Here is a 19239-nt window from a genome sequence, read left to right as displayed (position 1 = left end):
TTTGCCTTGCCAGCATCTTGTAGGGTCCAAACTGAGATCCAAGCAGCGCTGGATGATTTCACAGAGCTCAAACAGCAGTGAAGACAAACAGCTACCTCTGGACGACAGGCAACCTCAACCCCCCCCCAAAAAAAAATCCGATATCCACCAAGTCAGCTGGATGTAGTCTTGAGAGACCTGTTATCCCCATTCCTATTCACTCAGCACCCCAAACCCCTTACTTTTTATAAGAACAAAAGGGTGGAATGAATGATATCATTCCCAACATGTTCCTAGGCACTTCTGGAGTTCCATGACTGTGCATGCAGTGTCAGCATTCTGTCCAAATATTTAGTGTCTCCAGGACCTTAGTTCCTACACAATCCATGTGCAGCTTGGCCACATAATCTATGTGCATTCCTGGTTTGGATACTCTATATGCACAGGCAAGGTGATCCTTAAAAAGCATACTCCACCCATTCCCTCACTTCTTCTGGACATTTCCTCTCTGACAGGCTTGTTCTCTTGCCCATCTTTCCAATCCCCCTTAATTAAAACTCTCAACATGGGTTTTATTGTATTTGTGGTCTGTTCTTACCACTTGGCAAACAACATGGACTTCATGTTATTAATCATGCAAAATCTTAAAAGGGCATCATAACACTGTGCTTGTCAGTTAAGGTCCATTTTTTATCCCAGGGGACAATAGGCTATGGCTGGATATTTCTGGTGGACACACCCAGGAGCATGGCCTTGGTATCCAGTAGACAGAGGTTACAGGATGCTTCTATACATCCTGTAGTACTCGGAATGACCCATCTTACCACCTCTCAGAGGGAATTATCTCCCTCCCTCAGTGTCAACTGTAAAGAGGCTAAGAAAGCCTGCCTTAGTCATTTTTCATCCCTGGTCAGTCATATTCTCCCATTTCAAGGTCTGTACACCAAAGAACACTCAAAAGATTAAAGACAAAGAGGGAGGGAAAGGTGGGCAGTGGATAAAATATGTTATACAGGAATGGGGATTGAACCCAGCACCTGTTGAATGTTATGTTCTTTCCTATTTGCCCTCACCCAAGGAAATTAGGTAAATCAGAGGAACACTACACTTACAATGTATTTGTGCTCTCCTTAGTTGTACATTTCCAATTCAGCTCTCAAACTCAAATCTAATACAAATGATCAGATAGAACATAACAGAAAAAGATGGCAATGCAGATCAACATTGATGTATCACTATGGGGCAGAAGCACCAAGAGGAGACTCAGGGCAGGCATACCTGTAAGACTGGCACTAAAGAAACTGAAGTGGAAAGACCCAAGTCCAAAACTGTCCTGAGCTACACAGGGAGACCTAGCTCAAAAACAAAACAGTGAGCTGGAAAGACAGCTCAGCCATTAAGAGCACAGGCTGCTCTTTCAGAGGACCCAAGTTTGGTGGCCAGCACCCTCATCAAGTAGATGGCAACAGCCTGAAACTCCAGATCCAGGGGAACCAATGCCCTCTCTGTAGGACATAGGTACCACTCTACACAACACACAATTGGAATAATAACAAATCTTTAAAACAAAACAAATAAAAAACCTTGAGAGACTAATTACAATGTAAATGCCTTTATTTGCACTACTATGTTGCTACCAGATTACATCACTTTTCAGAGTTAGATTAACATAACGCCCTTGAGAACTATAGCAAAAAAAGCTTGACAAAGGAAGAGAACATCAAGTCTGACATACATACTTTCTCTTTTGTGTGACCAACTCTCCTTGTTACAGGTGTTACATTTAAAAATCTATTGTACACTTAGCGTACTTTGCTCATTGAATCCCTGTCTAAATTCTGAGCTCATTCTCTCCTCAAAAGCATCATATGTAAGAGTATTTTAGATCGAAAGAGAATTTTGTAATAAAGTTTCCAAAACAAAAAAGCATGTGTTGAACTGATTCATTGAAGATCAAATATTTCATTTGATTTAAGCATGGGTGTAAGGGGGAAATACAACTTCAGGGTCCATTTTCCTCCACCTATAGTTTATGCTTTTTCTTTTTTTTCTTTTTTACTTGAAGTCCCTTTAAAAAAGTAGGAAATCAGCAGACTTGTTGACTGTCATCAAAATATTCTTAAATGTACAAAAAATAATCATGTAGTAAGAATACTGTAAAAAGATACTGATTTTAAGAATAAAAGAAAGAGAAAACGTCTAGTCCATTTTGTAGACTCAGTTACTTCAGCAGATTTTCAGCACTACAAAGTGAACAAAGGACACTCATCTCCACATGGTATCCTCCCACAGTTCTCCAGCAAAAACTGGCTGAGCTCAGAAGGCAAAATGGCAAGCTGATTCTGTTCCTATCTACCGGTCTAAGCAAGTCTCAAGAGATGGACGTGCTAAGAGAGAAACAGTACACAGAGAGATATTACACAGCAACAGGAAATGTCAAGGGCAACATTCTAGGTGGAGAGATCAGGTGGTCGGCTGTGAGCATGTTCAGATGTGCTGAACAGATCCCACTCGAAGGGAAAGAGGAGTTGCTTATTACTAAAGGTCTTTCCCTGAAGGCTGTCATGATGAGCTAGTCCTGTTAATCAAAATTAAAAGTCCTTTAAATGACCAAGGATTCCTTAAGCCATGAGCACTTCACCTGGGAATAGCTGACTTGCTAATCATGCACCTCTGGGTAAGGTTGGTTCTGTTCAGATTCGTCATTTTACACTCTCTTCATCCCCCTGCCCATCAAACAGGCAAACACGGTCATGACCATCTTGGGTTTTACTTCCACAAGGTCTTCGGGAAGAGCATATACTCTGGCTCCAATTCTTCTAGCCATTGACACTGCATACCTGGTTTTGGAGGAGAAAAAACTGAGATGAGACTTTTCTTTGTCAATGGAACCTTTGAATTTTTTTAAAAGATTCATTTATTTTTGTTTTATGTTCTTTGGTGTTTTGCCTGCATGTATTTCTGTGTGAGGTGTGTTTGATCCCTTGAACCTGGACTTAAGGAAATCATGAGCTGCCCTGTGAGTGCTGGGACCTAAACCTAGATCCTTTAGAAGAACAGCCAGTGCTTTTAAACACTGACCCACATCTCTAGGCACAACGACACCATCTCTTTCTTCTTATATAAACTAGTGATTGGGATGCAAATTTTCTGTATGGAAAGTACAAATCTCAGAACTGTACATGGTGGCACATTCTTGTAATTCTATAGGCCTACGAGGCAGAGGTTGAGCCAAAATCGTCACTGTAAGTTTGAAAGCATCCAGAACTACACAGTGGGACATCGTTTCAGAAAACAGAAAGTACCAATTAATAAGTTCACATTTGTTTTCTGTTCTATTTTTTTGTTTGGAATTGATTTTTAACTTATTCTAAATCTACACATGAGATTTATTTTATTTATTTTATGTGTATTAATGTTTTCTCTTCATGCAAGTAAGGGCACCACATGTATTCTTGGTAATTGAAGAAGTCAGAAGAAGGACTTAGATCTCCTGGAAGCACAGTTACAGATGTTTGTGAGCCACCATGTGGGTGCTGGGAATTGAACGCAGGCCCTCTGTAAGAGCAACAAGTGCTCTTAACTGCTGAGTCCCAACCTCTCCAGGCCCATGTTATGCTCGTTTTTTACAATGTACTGTTTTGGACTTTATTTACTCATTTGTTTCAAATATGAAGTAGAAACCAAAGCTTGAAGCACTGACATCATAAAAATATGAAATTCTCTGTGCAGTGTAATGAGATACCAGATATTTTCTTTTGTGAGTGGGGTGCTGGGGATGGAACGGAGGGAGAGGTATGTGGCAGTTCCCAACCGTTCAGTGTCAGAAGAAAAAATTCAGGTGCTTAGATCGATGCACCCAATACTTTCAAATACTGAAGAAGAGGTAGAGACAGCATCTGCCCTTGCTGGGTGAAGGGCAGGCAAGGTGTAAGATGGAAAGACCTACATGTGCAGCTAGGAAGGAGCACATCTCAAATGATCCAGGAAGCATTTCCAAGATACTGCAACAGGAATCTTCATGGATATTAAAAATTTATCATTTCCACTATAAATACTTTTCAAAGATGAGAGAAATGATGTGCCTAATTTCTAAGTTTGGCAGAGCAGCATTTTCATTGTCCTAAAAAGCACTGCTGAGGACTAGTTAACAGCATGTATTTGTGAAATTATCATGGGTCACCCAGTAAACCTGGGCACAGTCTTGGCCTTTACTGAAGAATGGAAGAGGTGGTGGGAAAGATCTGCATGTTGCTATAATATGAGAGACTTCCAAGGCTCAGGCTTCTGGTAAGAGATAACAAGTGCCTTGCTATTGAGGGAACTGAGCATATATTGCAAAAGTGCTTGATCCATAACATATAAGAGAGGCATAATTGGACAATGTGTTTAAATAAAATAAAAGGTATAGACAAACACTCTAAGGTATGGCCAGCCATGCTTGTAAGGGTTATCTTTGCCTTGTTGCAGGTTGGTACTGTTTTGCATTAAGTTGTTTTAGTAATCCATTAAAGAAGCAGTTGAAAGTCTTGAAGGTCAGACACAGTACTAAATTCCTTTGGCTTGTTTATTTATTATTTGTTCCTTGACATTGCCACACTGTGTAGCCCAGGCTGCTGTTGAAATCATAATGTTGTTGCCCCAGACTCCAGAGGGCTGAGGTTACTGTTTTATTTTCTGACATCCACCATACCTACTTCTTAAATGGGGTGTGGTGGGATCTAAGGATAGAGTCCAGTGCCTCATTCATTTTTTTCCGAGCCCTGTACCACTGAGCTACACTCAGAACTTTTTTTGTGTGTTTCTCTATTTTGAGATTAAATCTTGCTATTTTGCCTAGGCTAGCCCAGAATCTACACTTCTCCTGCCTTAGCCTCTTGAGTACTTGACTTCTGGGCTTGAACGACAGTGTCTGGTTTCATAACTTTGTTTTCATATATTTAAATTCTAATGATCTTATTTATTTGTGTGTGCATGTGTTTGTGGGATGTGGGTTCACAGTGTGTGCATGGAGGTTAGTGAACAATTTAGAGGACTCAGTTCATTCTTTTCATCAATAATTGTAAACCTTTGAACTCTCTAAAATAATAATTTTCTTCATCTTTTTTGTTTTGTTTGTGATGAACTTGAAGCTTGAAAATATTTCCTTCATGGCCTAGAGAGATGGCTGACTGGCTACTCTTCCAGAGGACCCAGGTTCAATTCCCAGTACCCACTTGGTGGCTCCCAACAATCTGTAACTTTAGTTTCAGTGGATAGGGCATACTCTCCTTGCCTATTCATGTAACAGGCACAGAAGTGGTGCACAGACATACCTGCAGATGAAATAACCCACATGTAAATAACAATATTAGTTAAAAATTGCGCTTCCCCTCACCGATACATGATCTCACCATATTTGTATTTTTGTGTCTGATATTTATCATCATCTGTTGCAAATGATAGGATTTCATTCATAGAGGTTATCCAGTGTTTCCTTGTCTTATTTTAGCTCCACAAATCTATTCTCACTAAAGGACAGAGAGAGGCTTGGGTAGTTGTGTTAAGGGGTACAAAGGGGAGTTGGTGTTATGAGGGATATATAATTGGTGTTAAATTGTAGAGAGCGAAATCAGTTAAGAATAGACAAATACAGAGCTTGAAGCTAGGGTGCTTGTAAGTAGAGGGTGGTGACAGTGACTATGATGCTCAGAAAGATTCTGGTATCATTTTTTATATGTCCTGAATCTGATTGTGGTGATAGTTATATAACATTGTGAACAATGTAAAAACCATTAGATTGTATACTTAAGTGAGTGAAGTATATGATGTCTTCAAACTGGATCTCAATAAAGCCCTTCAAATAAAGAGCTCTTTCTGAGGTGCCATCCCTGTGTGGGGTGGAAGTGCCTTGCTGTCACACCAGTGTTCTTTGTGTGACACTGCAGGCTGGCCCTTACTTGGCATTATTGTGCTTGTCATCTTCTGTAAGGTTCCCGCTCTTAACAAGGTCATAGTTAATGCAGCCTGGCTGGATGGCGTCAATTAAATCCACAACTGCCAAACTAGAGCTGATCATCTTGTCCTATTAAAATAAGGTGGGGAACAAACCAACGAATTTCATTATTTACAAATTAACATGGAAATACTTACAGGGAAATCTTGTCATTATCACAACAATAATTCTTACAAAGAAACACAAGGTTGTTCTTAAAATAATTACCATTGTCTAGCAAAAATAATGTATAATAATCCACATACTGACCTTAAAACTCTGAATGGAAGTTGACTTTCCAGCTTCACTCAATGTTCTGTTCACCCAGTTTACAATGATGTCATCATTTGCTTTCTGACCTTCTCCAAGATCTTCCAGAACATTAAGGGTATATCTAAGAGAATCAGCAGAAGTAAGTCACAATCTAGTTTATGAAGAAAAATGCAAGCATCAGAAAGATGTTTCATGTACATATTTATCACAAAGATTTCATGAGGGCTGGCAAGATGGCTCAGTGGGGAAAGTAAGTTGATGTATGTCTGACAACCTGAACTGGACTCCCAGATCCTACAGTGGATGGCACAAACTGATTCCCAAATTTATTCTCTGACCTTCATCTGAGACAATGGTATAAGCCTTGCCATACTCACTCACATACACTTCATACTCTGTGCTTTGGCTGGTATGTAGGCATAAGGAATGCTTTTGGTGTTGTTAAGATGTGTTCATTTTCCAAGGGGGTGGGAAGAGTGTAAGGGCCAGAGCCCAGAAAGGAATGCTGAAAAACAGCATCATCTGGACATGAAGTCCCAGTGGCTGTGGTTGCGTGTACAAGACCCACACATGACCATTGGCAGTTTATGCTACTGTGTGACTGTCAGTTTTATAATGGCTTGTGGCTTCTAATAGGTTCCCATGCTCCAAATGGATTGTCTCACACTGTGTACATATGGGCAGCATTAATTGGTCTCAGTGGGTTATAAAAAAAAAAGCATGAAAGTGGGAAGGGGAATGGGGGATATCCAGTAGGAGTTGGAGAGGCTACAAGTGGGGTTGGATATTATTTTTTTTTGAGCTGGGGATCAAACCCAGGGCCTTGTGCTTGCTAGGCAAGTGCTCTACCTCTGAGCTAAATCCCCAACCCATGGTTGGATATTATTAAAGTTCATTGTATACATGTATGAAATTCTCAATGAATTATCAAAAATATATCAAAATAAAGGAGTCTTCAATTTCTTAAAAATTTATAGTAAGTATAGTTATTATGTATATGTGGACACATGTATGCCATGGCACACTTACAAAAGTCAGAGAACAGTTTGCAGGAGATGGTTCGGTTCCTTCACCACATGGCTTCCAAGGGCAGAAGTCAGGTTGTCAAGCTGGGCACAAGTGCCAGTAAACACTGAACCATCTTGCTGGCCCAGACCTTCATTTTCAAATGGATACATATACATGTTCCTGTGGTATTGTGTTCCCAAAAATATTATGCAGGTAATAAACTTACCTGGGTATTGTGCACCCTAATAAATTTATCTGGATGCACAATATTGTGGGGAACACAATACCACCACATGTTCCTATTTCTTCCGATAATTTTTTGGTTTGTTCCTTGGGGGGCAAGGTCCCACGCTATAGTTCAGGATGTCCTGGAACTCACTATGTAGCCCAAACTGGCCTCAAACCAGCCCTGTCCCTCCTTATACTCCTAGGTGTTGAGATTTCAAGTGTGTGCCACCATTCTGGGGTTCTGACAAGTTTTCCTTATTTATTTGGGGGTCTGGGGATAGCCTCCATGCATTCTTTTTTATTTATTTATTTTTTATTTTAGAAACCATTTAGTTTAGTTTTTTTTATTTAATTTATTTATTATGCATACAGTGTTCTGCATGCATCCCTTCAGGCCAGAAGAGGGCACCAGATCTCATTACAGATGATTGTAAACCATTATGTGGTTGCTGGGAATTAAACTCAGGACCTCTGGAAGAACAGTCAGTGCTCTTAACCTCTGAGCCATCTCTCCAGCCCCGCCTCCATGCATTCTAAGTATATCCTGGACTGCTGAGCTAGGGCTGGGGGCCCGTCTGACAATTGTTTTCAGTGACACTGCACAAGGCTTAAGTGTACATGTCAGACTCCTGTGAAAGATTGACAACCACCGTTCTATCCAATTCATAAGAAGGTATCTCCCAGTGAAGATCGAACATACACTCAAAGAAAACTCATTTCAGTGTCTTAGTACAATGAGCTTGGAAGTGTATTAATGAACTAAATGATTGATTGAAATCTGTGAAAATATACTAAGGGTGAATTTATAGAACCATATAGACCCATATTACTGTGAATGGCCAACACTGTACACTATACCTTCTCATCAGCTGCCAGACTAAAGCCAAGGTCAAGGTTGGGTTCCCATCATTCAGGTCTTGTCCTCCAATGCCAACCAGGGAGAATTTAGCCGGATGCTTCCCTAATTCAACTGCATAGTTGCAGTTTTCTAACTGCAAATGTACAGAAGTAAATGAATGGTTAAAGATTGTCATTTGTTCAGTCTCTACCACCCATCTGTGTGTGTGTGTGTGTGTGTGTGTGTGTGTGTTGTGTGTGTTGTAAATAGTTGGTATCTCCTCAAAACCAAGATGTAGTTCCTATCCTCAAGAAGCAGCTTAGAGTCCAGAGGTTTTAAAACAAAAGAAAGAAATGAAGCAGATTCTAGCTTTGCTACCTTTTTCATGTTGGCTCCCAGCTTCGGATATGGAGGCTTGTTAACTTTACTCCAGTCCACAGGAACTTTAATTCGTTCATATAGCTGTAAGATGACCAGGGCATCTTGCAGGTCACTAACAGTTCAAAACACAACTTCATCAGTGATTATAAGCAGTAACACAAATCAAACAAGATCTATAGTCACAATCCGCGTGACTCACAGCTTTCTAAATCAGTCTATGCTGAAAATGGAGCCAAGACCATTCAGTTTACTTAAAGGTATGTGAGTACAGTTAGGCAAAGTAGTGCCCACCTAGGCTGGGGAGGGGAAGGCAGGGGTGATTTCTGTGAGTGAGAGGGCAGCCTGCTCTATATGAGCTGTTCCTGGCCAGCTAGGTCTACACAGTGAGATCCTGTGCTGTCTTAAAAAAAAGTAAAGTGTGGGCAGTGGTGGTGTACGCCTTTAATCCCAGCACTTAGGAAGCAGAGGCAGGCTGATCCCTGTGAGTTTGAGGCAAGCCTGGTCTATATAGAGAAACTTTGTCTTGAAAAGCCAAAAAAAAGGGGGTGGGTGGAGAAATGGCTCAGGGGTTAAGAGTACTGCCTGTTCTTCCAAAGGTCCTGAGTTCAATTCCCAGCAACCATATGATGGCTTGCAACCATCTGTAATGAGATCTGGTGCCCTCTTCTGACCTGCAGGCATACATGCAGGCAGAACACTGTATATATAATAAATAAATAAATCTTAAAAAAAGAAAAATAAAAAAACTTAATGATGATGAAAGGGTGTATGTTTATTATAAGCAAAAACTGTTATAAAAGTTGGAAACACTGGATGAAAACTTAGGGTGCTACATGAAAGACAGAAAGACACAATTAACAACTGTGTTGGTAAACAAATAATATGATTTTGGCATATATGTAAATGCAATGAATAACATTAATACTAGAGTTAGTGGGTAGTGATGGCAGATGGTAGGAAAAGGACACAAACCATTGCATGTCAGCAAAGAACAGTCCAGCCAGGAAGCCAAAGGCCATAGGGAACCATGGGTAGTCTGTTACAAGTATTCCCAGACTGTTTAGGAAACTTATAGTACCTGTTCCCTAAGGTATCATTAAAATATTTACATATTCTATCACTTACAGCCAGTGATCAGAAAAAGAATATGATGATGGAAATCACTAATGCTTTGTAATATAAATACTTGCTACAAATGAACATGCAGAAAAATTTTAGAGCTGTCCTTAGTTATGCTAAATCCATTCATGATATTCATAATTTCATAATAGCAGCAGGGTATCTTACGCATAGAGATGGTTTACGTGAGGATTAACACCAAGAGAGTTCATCCAGTTACGGAAGGTTCTTTCTTCACGAGTTTCTCCTATTAAAACATTCACAAAATATATTCATTCATTAAATTTATTATCTATATACAATAGGACCAGTGCATGCATTCATCTATTTTATGTGCTTTTTTTCTGACCTATGGATAATTGAAATACAATGACTAAAACATAGGTTAAATTCTGCATGTATTTGTATCTTTTAGGTTAGAGGTTTAAAAAGATGATCTAGTTAGAACAGTGGCTCATGGCAATAATCTCAGCCCTGATGAGGCTGAAGAGAGAGGATTGCCAGGAGTTCGAAGTCAGTCAGTTTTGAGCTACATAGGTCATTTTAGACCAGTTTCAGCTCCAGGGTGAGATGCTGGCTCACGACCACCTCCATGGCTCTGGGGAATGGAACTCAGTTTGTAGAGTGCTTGCCTCGAGTGTATGAAGTTCTGGGTTTCATCCTCAGCACCCTTCAAACTCCACGTGATACCTGTAATCCCAGCACCTCCAGGCAGGAGGATAGGAAACTTAGGGTCATTCTTTATCGCATAGTGAGTTTGAGGCCAGCCTGAGACTCATGAAATGCTTGACTCAAAATATATAGACTCGAAAGATGACTAGGTTAAAAAGACTCGAACAAGCCAGGCGGTGGTGTCACACGCCATTAATCCCAGCACTCGGAAGGCAGAGGCAGGCGGATCTTTGTGAGTTTGAGGCCAGCCTGGGCTACAGGGTGAGACCCAGGAAAGAGGCAACGCTACACAGAGAAACCCTGTCTCGAAAAACCAAAACAACAACAACAAAAAAAAGACTCAAACAAAACATGACTCTTCTCAAAATAAATATATAGGTTAATACTCAAACAAGCAAAACACAAGAACTTTTTCTCAAATTAAATAAATAGGTTAATAAAACTTAAACAAAACATGCCTTACCCACCCCCACCCCACCCCACTGCAAAAAACTAAACATTGAAACAAAACATTTGTTTACTAACAGGTCTCATGATAGGACCTTGGATTTTTATTCCTGTTTTAGTCTTGGCTGTGCTAGGCAAGAGCTCTGGCACTGAGCCACATTCCCCAATTCAACTACTTTATTTGCAAATTTTGTTTCCATCACCATCTCCATCTCACTCAGCACTGCATCTACTTTTAGCAGTGGATAGAGCCACTCACTGGATTGGAATCATATCATTGTGGCCTCTGAGTTTTTATGCCACAGACTGCACATTAGAATTACAGAAATGTGTAAGTTACCTTCTAGTAGAGTCCAGTCAATGTCCTGGTTTTCAGGTTTAGTGAGTGCTGGGTATTTATTAAAGAGGTTAGCTACGAAGGCTAAGTTCAGTTTGGGGTTTCCACTGACAACATCAGCAGGGGTAACAAACTGTCTGCAACCTAATTTATCTGCTTGTTGAAGCATACTTTCGGCTCTCTTCAAATCATCTGTTTCCTGTTGAAGTAAAACAAGATGTCTTTTAAAGGCCATCCTAAAATATATATATATTTCCCCTATAATCATAGGCTGGGTAACAGATTCTATTTTCTTTCAGCTAACACATGGTACTTCTTATAAAATCGTTTTTGAATGTAAAATAAGGAGGCACAGAATATGTAGTACCTTTAAATTCCCCGAGATGGCGCCAGAACACACATTTAAAAAAATGAATAAAGTACTCCATTGGTACTTTCTCTCATGCCAAAATGCAGAGGGGAAAAAAAGCTGTTATCTTTTCAGCCATACTCCCTTGAAGATTTAACTTTAAAAATGGATAGTTTCAGAAAAACTTTAATTTTTTTTTTTAAATCTCTTCCATCCCCATATACCTGAGTCCCCTGGATTTGGAGTTACAGGTTGTTGTGAGCTACTTAAAGTGGGTGTTAGGAACATCACTATAGTCTCTGCAAGAGCAGCAAGCACTCTTAACAGCTGAGCTATCTCTTCAGACCCTTATTTTTTACTTCAAGAAACATATCTGAAAAAACAAGCAAGCACAGCCTTGGAGTTTAAAAGGATGTTTGGGCTGGGCAGTGGTGATGCACACCTTTAATCCCAGCACTGGGGAGGCAGAGGCAGGTGGCCAGCCTGGTCTACATAGCTAGTTCCAGGACTAACAGGGCTACAAAGAGAAATCCTGTCTTGAAAAAACAAAAGCAAAAAAGGAAGGAGTGTTTGGAGAAGTATAAGACAGCTGCATGATGATAGGAAGAGAAGTTTATGGGGGCAGATTGAAAGAAATGGGCAATATTTTGTAGGAATTTAAATCCAAGCTGATCAATTTAGACCAAATTCTAGATCCAGTTGGGGAATCCTGGATGGATCTTAGGCCAAGATACAAAAGACTGTAGTAGGGAAAAATCAAACAGAGGATTTCCTGGTGTGAGGCTTCATCTTGACTGTCAGCTTAATTTAGAAATAGGAGTCATATCTTTGAGCATGCCTATGACTGTATTTCAAGAGAAAGGAAGCTATCTCAGATAGTTCCCTTAATGCAAAGACTGGCCCTTTACCCCTACCCATGGTGAATAAGCCAGAGTACGTATTTCCCCATATTCACTTTGAATATTTTATGTCATTCATAAAAATTAAGTACCACTGTAATTATGGAACTCAAAAATTATCTAAATAAATCAGGATACTTTCTCTCCTATGAGTCATATGTACCACATCCCTTAAAAAATTCTTAAAAGTGTCAACACCACTACATGGAGTTACATAGAAATTTTGATAGAATTTACACAAAATTATTTGGGTGTGGCAGCACATGCGTTTAATCCCAGCACTCAGAAAGCAGAGGCAGATGAATCTCTGTGAGTCTGACACCAGTCTGCTCTACATAGCAAGTTCTAGGCCAGGTAGGGCTTACATAGCAAGACCTTTTTTCAACAAAACCAAAGAAAACAAAAACCAGACAACATTAGTATAAGATTGTCGAGTTTCAAAGAACACCTATACTTACATTGAATCCTGACATACTGATATCTATTCGTGGTTCACCTTCCTTCTGTCCTTTTGGTGCAATTTGATTGAGCAGATGGAAATAGGCTTTGGAGTCCTACAAAAGAATTGAAAATATCAGTGTGATCACATTTACAGAGAGTAACTGCATCATACTGTCTTGTGTTGACGAGGACATTTTCATCAGATTTTGTGAAAATACATGGCATTCTTCTCTGTCTTCTTATTTGAGAGATCTTTACCAAGAAAAGTCCATCTGTCTGGAACTTGATTTTGCTAAGACTTGACAATTTATTGATTTCATCAACACAATGAAGCTAGTAAGTGTTTCTGTACCTTCACTGAATTACTGAAGTCAAAAAGCTTGACAGATTGAACAAGCATGAAACAGAGGAGAAGAAATCCAGGAAGCATAGGGAAAGAAAAAATAAACACATTATAGCATTACAAAGCATGATAAATATCAACCTTTGGAGACAAGATCTTCTAGTTAATTATACATTTCATTAAAAGTGGGACTGGCAGACGGTCTTAACTGAGGCACACATAGTTGGTAAACTAGCATTTAACAAAACAAGCTCTTTTCTCCCCCTCTCCCACCGTTCTGTGGGACTGAGGTTAAGGCCTCACATAACCAACAAATGCAACAATTCTTTGCTTTCCAAAAATATTCAAAGTGGACTTCAGTTAAAAAAAAAAAAAAAAAAAAGATTTCCACCGGGTGGTGGTGGCGGCACACGCCTATAATCCCAGCACTCGGGAGGCAGAGGCAGGTGGATCTCTGTGAGTTCGAGGCCAGCCTGGTCTACAGAGGGAGATCAAGGACAGCCTCCAAAGCTACGGAGAAACCCTGTCTCGAAAAACCAAAAAGAAAAGAAAAGATTTCCACTGACTAGGCACATTGGCACATGCCTGTATGTGTTTTTTACACAGAAGCAGGAAGATTACAAATTTGAGGCCAACCTAACTGACACAGTGAGCTTTAGGCCAACCTGGGCTACAAAGAGAAATCTGAAAAAACCAAATTGGACTCAGTTACTAAAGTGCTGGCCTGGCATGCACGAAACCCTAGGTTTAATCCTGAACACCTCATAAAACTGAGAATGGTAACAGCATGTTTGAGGTCAGCCTGGGACACAAGAGACCATGCTTCAAACAGCAGACACAAAAACAAATAACAAAATAAGAAAAAAAGTATCATTTAGTTATGGTGGCATGTGTCTGTATGCCAGCACTCAAGAGGTAGGAACAGAATCGCAGAAAGTTTGAGGCCAGCCTGGTCTACAACAGTAATGCCCAGGTACAGCCTGGGCTATACAGCAAGACTGTTTCTCAAAACACAAGCAGCAGCAAGGCTTGGTCATATTCTATCCTTTTTTTCTCTGTTAAGATGGAATAAAATCTCCCAAGTCATCACAACTCCCCAAATGCTCTGGTTCTTTGCACTGTTACCTTGATGTCAGCACTGAAGTTGTTGATTTTTTGCCAGCCTGAATTTTCCAGATGAAAGTTGGCCCATCTTAGCAGAAGCTCTTCTGGAGACAATTTCATAAGCTCCTCCAAAGTCTCACCATCTCGAAGCAAAGCTGCCAGTGCTTGTAGACATAAAACTCTCAGTCAATACGTGATGTGATAGTGGCCATGCCATGCCAATCTCTCTCTCTCTCTCTCTCTCTCTCTCTCTCTCTCTCTCTCTCTCTCTCTCTCTCTTTACTTTGAGATAAACCCATGTCGCTTCAATCTCATGATTTCCCTCTCCAAATGCTGGGATTACAGGCATGCAGCATCATACCTAGTTTCACTCAGTCTTCTGACACTTTGTTTAGTGGTACTAGAGATGTAAGGTCTACTTATGACCTAGTTCTAGCCTTGAGTTACTAAGAATCTGTGCTGAGGAGATGGCTCAGTCAACAAAGTGCCTACTGTGAAAGCACAAGGACCTGAGTTCAATCCCCAGCACTAATGTGATAAATCCAGGTGTAGCAGCCCAAGTTGGTACTCTCAGAGCTGCAGAAATGGAAGGAGGGGGCGCTCTGGGCCTTGCTGACCAGCAGTCTAGCCAAATTGGTGAGCTCCTTGTCTCCAAAGTAAGCCTGGGGTTGGAGAGAGGAACTTGGTAAATTGATTGCTCTGTATGTATGAGGATCAGAGCTTGGATTCTCTAGCAGTGCAGTAGAAGCTGGGTGCAATGGTGTGCATCTGTAATCCCAGTGTTGGGGACATGGAGACAGAAGGACCCCTGGGGCTTGCTGGTCAGCTAGTCTAGCCAAATTGATAAGCTGCAGGTTCAGAGAAAGACCCTGTCTCAAAACCGAAGGTGGAGAGTACTTAAGGAAGACACACTCCCCTGATGTCTGGCCTCCACTCACATATGTATACACACTTGTAAATCACATGGACTCACCCACATGAACACATACATAAAACATACACACACACACACACACACACACACACACACACACAGAGAGAGAGAGAGAGAGAGAGAGAGAGAGAGAGAGAGAGAGAGAGAGAGAGGGAACCTTAAGGTGGAGAGAGACTGAGGGAGACACCCAGCATCACTCTCTCTGTGTTTCCATGTCTTTATAGTAAAATCAAATGTGAACTGTCATGTAAATATTCGCAACAGCTAAAGAACAGAGGCATATGGGTTGTTTTCATGAACAGCTCTGTGTTCGTTCTAATTATCATTTGCTCACCTCAGTTAACGTGCAAGAGAAAGAAAAAAAAACCACCAATAAGTATCTTTCAAAGTAACAACTGTGTTCCATTACCTTCATTCCTGCTTAATTCAATGTCAGCGAACAAGCCAATCTTAATAATCTGCCAGAGCAGTCCCAAAACCAGATGAGGTTTCCCAGCCCGCAAATCTTCGGCACCAATGTTCACAACATGACACCCAATGGCAGAAGCAGAGTTCAGTGCCAAGTTCAAGTTTTCCTGCAAGACAGCCAAATTATACACTTCTCCACCCAGACCACTTCTGCCTTCACTGAAAATAACACTAAGAAATCAATATGATGTATTAATTTCATCCACATACATCCACAGAAAACATATTGCAGAATGTTTCAGCAGTAAAATGCAAAGCGGTAAATCTCAGCCTTATTCCTATTATTTTTGCAGAATTCTACCAGAAGTGGACTTTTTATTTTTATTTGGTTGCTTTGAATTCTGCCGATTTTAAAAAGTCAAGTAACCAAGGTAAATATATCCATGTGAATAGTGTTTCTTTTCTAAAATTGTCTAAATGTGAGTCCAGCAGCATATGGCATACATCCAGGTTCTAGAAATGACCAATTTGCCCATATAAAGGGACATTCCTGCCTGAGGGAATTTTCCTATACTAGTCTACTACTCACTTGCTGGAAAACAAAAATGCTCCACCCCTTAAGCAACCAGCTAAGTGAGAGCTTAAATTATTTTATTTATTTCAGCAATATCTTTACACAATGGGCAATAAAAGGAACATAGGGCTTTGAGTTCAATGAGGATCTGCGCCTCTGTGAACTTCTGGCAAGCTCTCCAAGCCTTTCTGAGTTCCAGGTCATTGTATAAAATATCCATGATCATTCCTCACTCAGAGCTGCTCTATTGTAGAGCAGACAGAACACAGAGGCTATGGCCTCTAGTTCAAACCCCCATGTCATGGAAGAGGGCAGAGAGAACATGGCACACCTGAATGATGAAGGGTGTAAGTTTCTTCTTGTTGATTGCTCTCTCATCAATGGTATCAGGAACTGAAAGGTTGATCATTTTGCTGAAACAAAGAAAAGTTAGTTTGGTTTCAGAGTCTATAAAATTTGGAGATGTAGCTCACTTTGTAGAGTGCTTAACTAGTGTGCATGAGGGTTCAGTTCCCCAAAACCACATAACTGGGCCATGGAGAAGCTTGTACTCCCAGCACTGGGGCATGGAGGCAGAAGAATCCACAGTTAAGGCCATTGTGAACTACATGGCAAGCTGGAGACTAGCTAGTGACACAGGAGATTCTGTCTCAAACAGTGACAGCCTGTAAATCTTCATTAATGTTAAAGCTTATTACACAATTCCTTTCATGTAGTCTAAAAAATGCAGTAGATTTGGGGCTGAAGAGACGGCCCAGGGGTTAAGAGGACTTACTACTCTTGCAGAGGTCTCAGTTTCAATTCTCAGCACCCATACTGAACAGCTCACAACTGTTTGTAAGTCCAGTTTCAAGGGATCCTATGCCCTCTTTTGGCCTCCACAGGTACCTGCACACTTGTGGTACACATAAACCCATGCAGGCACACATATAATAAAAACAATTACACAAAATGGAATAGATGACTTTCATCATGTTGACCACAGAAACTATATATGCCCAAAATACATATTAGACATATAATAACACACTGTGGTACCTAAGTCTAAATACTTTTAAATTTTTATTCATGTTCCATATACATATATATGTATGCATACACACACACACACACACACACACACACACACACACACACACACACAACCTGAATATAAGTTTTGCTTTTTTTTGGTGGTGCTAATGTTGTTTTGTTGTTGTTGTTTGTTTCTTCTTTCTTTCTCTTTCTTTCTTTTTTCTTTCTTTCTTTCTTTTTTTTTTTTGTCTTTTTGAGACAGGATCTCTCTTTGTCTCCCTGGCTGTCCTGGAACTCACAGACATCTGTCTGCCGCCACCTCCTAAGTGCTGGAATTACAGGCATATGCCACCATGCCCAGTATAGTGCCGAGTTTAGAAACCAAGGTCATGAACATGCTAGACATACATTGTGCCACTGAGGTATACCCTGGCTCAGAAGGTAATTTTATGCAGTATTTTGGGAGCACCTGTGCTTTGACTACCACTTGTCACCTCAGGCTGGCTGTGGAGTATTTCACTGTGGTGTCATTATCAGAATTTAAAAAGTTTCCAGTGCTCCTGTAACGAGCCTCTAACCCTTGCTCCTATAAGTAAGCCTGATGGAACTCATTGGGTCACTGAAAAAAATAAGACAGGAAAGTAAAAGGGGGTGAGATGGGAAGCAGAAGGGGATCAGTGGAAGTGGGAGAGGGACAGGAAAGTGCAACGTGTAGGAAGGACTATGATCAAAATTTAGTGTGTGTGTGTGTGTGTGTGTGTGTGTGTGTGTGTGTGTGTGTGTACGTGTATGAAAAGGTCATAATGAAACCCATTAACATGTATAACTAACATATGCTAATAAAAACATAGAAGTAAAACAAGACTTTCAGATTTTTAGGTTTTTGCATTAGGGGTGCTCAAATTGCATGATACCATGAAAATCACAGTGGAAACAGAAATGTAAAGGGTTTGACTATTTGGACTCCAGCCACACAGTTACTGAGGGGGAAGGCTTGCTAGAAACCCAGAACTTGCCCGAGCCAGACTGTGGTGGCGCACGCCTTTAATCCCTGTAGACACAGAGGCAGGCAGATCTCTGTGAGTCCAGCCTGATCTACAGAGCTAGTTCCAGGATAGCCAAGGCTATACAGAGAAACCCTGTCTTGAAAAACCAAAAGAGAAAAAGAAAAAGAAAAAAAGAAACCCAGAACTTCTTATGGAGCATATTTTGGACCATTATGCAAAACTGCCTCTGAGAACAGGAACAGCAATGGACACTGTTGAAAATCTTACATCATTTCTGCCAAGATACTGCTGGCTCTGGGGCCGCCACAGTGACAAAAGTGTTTTTCAGAATTAGGTCACTGAAGAATAAGAACTGAAGGCTAGCCTCTTTTTCCCCTTTGGAAGCCACTATACTTCAGACTAAATAGATACTGACATATTTAAGTCTGACAAAGTTGTAATGTTCTGCTTGCTCAGTGATGAGGAGAAACTGGAAGCTGAGAGGTCTCCACTTCATGACTGATTTTTACTTTTACAGACAGCTTTAGATATTGAATGAAAAGGTCAAAACCCGGGTAATTGTCCTCTCTCTTTCTTTCCTGATAGCAAACAGCAAATACATTCATTTGGTGGAGGTTATCATTGGAAATCTGGATACAAAACAAACATCCTACCAGAGCACAATTCCATCACCAACTGCTTTGAACAGGTCATCAGTATTCGGGTTCATGGGTATAACGTGTCTGCAATCGGGATCATTTTCCAAAGCTTTGTTTATCCAGTTAACGAAAGCGTATTTTTCTTCCTCTAAAATTATGTTAAGGTACAAGAAATCAGTTCATATGGTTAATTAACTCTCTGGTAACCATTTAGCCCCCAAACCTACTATAATATAGTAGTATTATAATATGGTTGTATAGTATAGTCCTGT

The 19239-nt window shown here is 40.4% G+C and overlaps 1 protein-coding gene across 4 annotated transcripts in view; it reads right to left on the bottom strand.

Annotated features, from left to right (window-relative positions):
* Positions 1 to 1575: 1575 nt before the first annotated feature.
* The window catches only part of Pls3 (plastin 3), a 91403-nt gene continuing 73739 nt past the window's right edge, over positions 1576 to 19239 (bottom strand). For 2 of the 4 annotated variants that reach the window (XM_036174973.1, XM_036174972.1), the window contains exons 5-17: positions 18983 to 19115; positions 16640 to 16721; positions 15736 to 15901; positions 14414 to 14556; positions 13298 to 13324; positions 12963 to 13058; positions 11260 to 11455; positions 9969 to 10047; positions 8679 to 8793; positions 8321 to 8454; positions 6224 to 6347; positions 5919 to 6043; positions 1576 to 2819 (exon numbers count right to left, since the gene is read on the bottom strand). In XM_036174973.1, the coding sequence (XP_036030866.1) occupies positions 2687 to 2819; positions 5919 to 6043; positions 6224 to 6347; positions 8321 to 8454; positions 8679 to 8793; positions 9969 to 10047; positions 11260 to 11455; positions 12963 to 13058; positions 13298 to 13324; positions 14414 to 14556; positions 15736 to 15901; positions 16640 to 16721; positions 18983 to 19115 (1553 nt within the window). In that variant the 3' untranslated portion in view covers positions 1576 to 2686. The remainder of the gene's footprint in view (positions 2820 to 5918; positions 6044 to 6223; positions 6348 to 8320; positions 8455 to 8678; positions 8794 to 9968; positions 10048 to 11259; positions 11456 to 12962; positions 13059 to 13297; positions 13325 to 14413; positions 14557 to 15735; positions 15902 to 16639; positions 16722 to 18982; positions 19116 to 19239) is intronic. The other 2 variants (XM_036174975.1, XM_036174974.1) reach the window with 1 other exon arrangement.

Source organism: Onychomys torridus, chromosome X (assembly GCF_903995425.1).
Source record: "Onychomys torridus chromosome X, mOncTor1.1, whole genome shotgun sequence".
Taxonomy (NCBI): Eukaryota; Metazoa; Chordata; class Mammalia; order Rodentia; family Cricetidae; genus Onychomys; species Onychomys torridus.
This window is presented reverse-complemented; position numbering and strand designations above follow the sequence as displayed.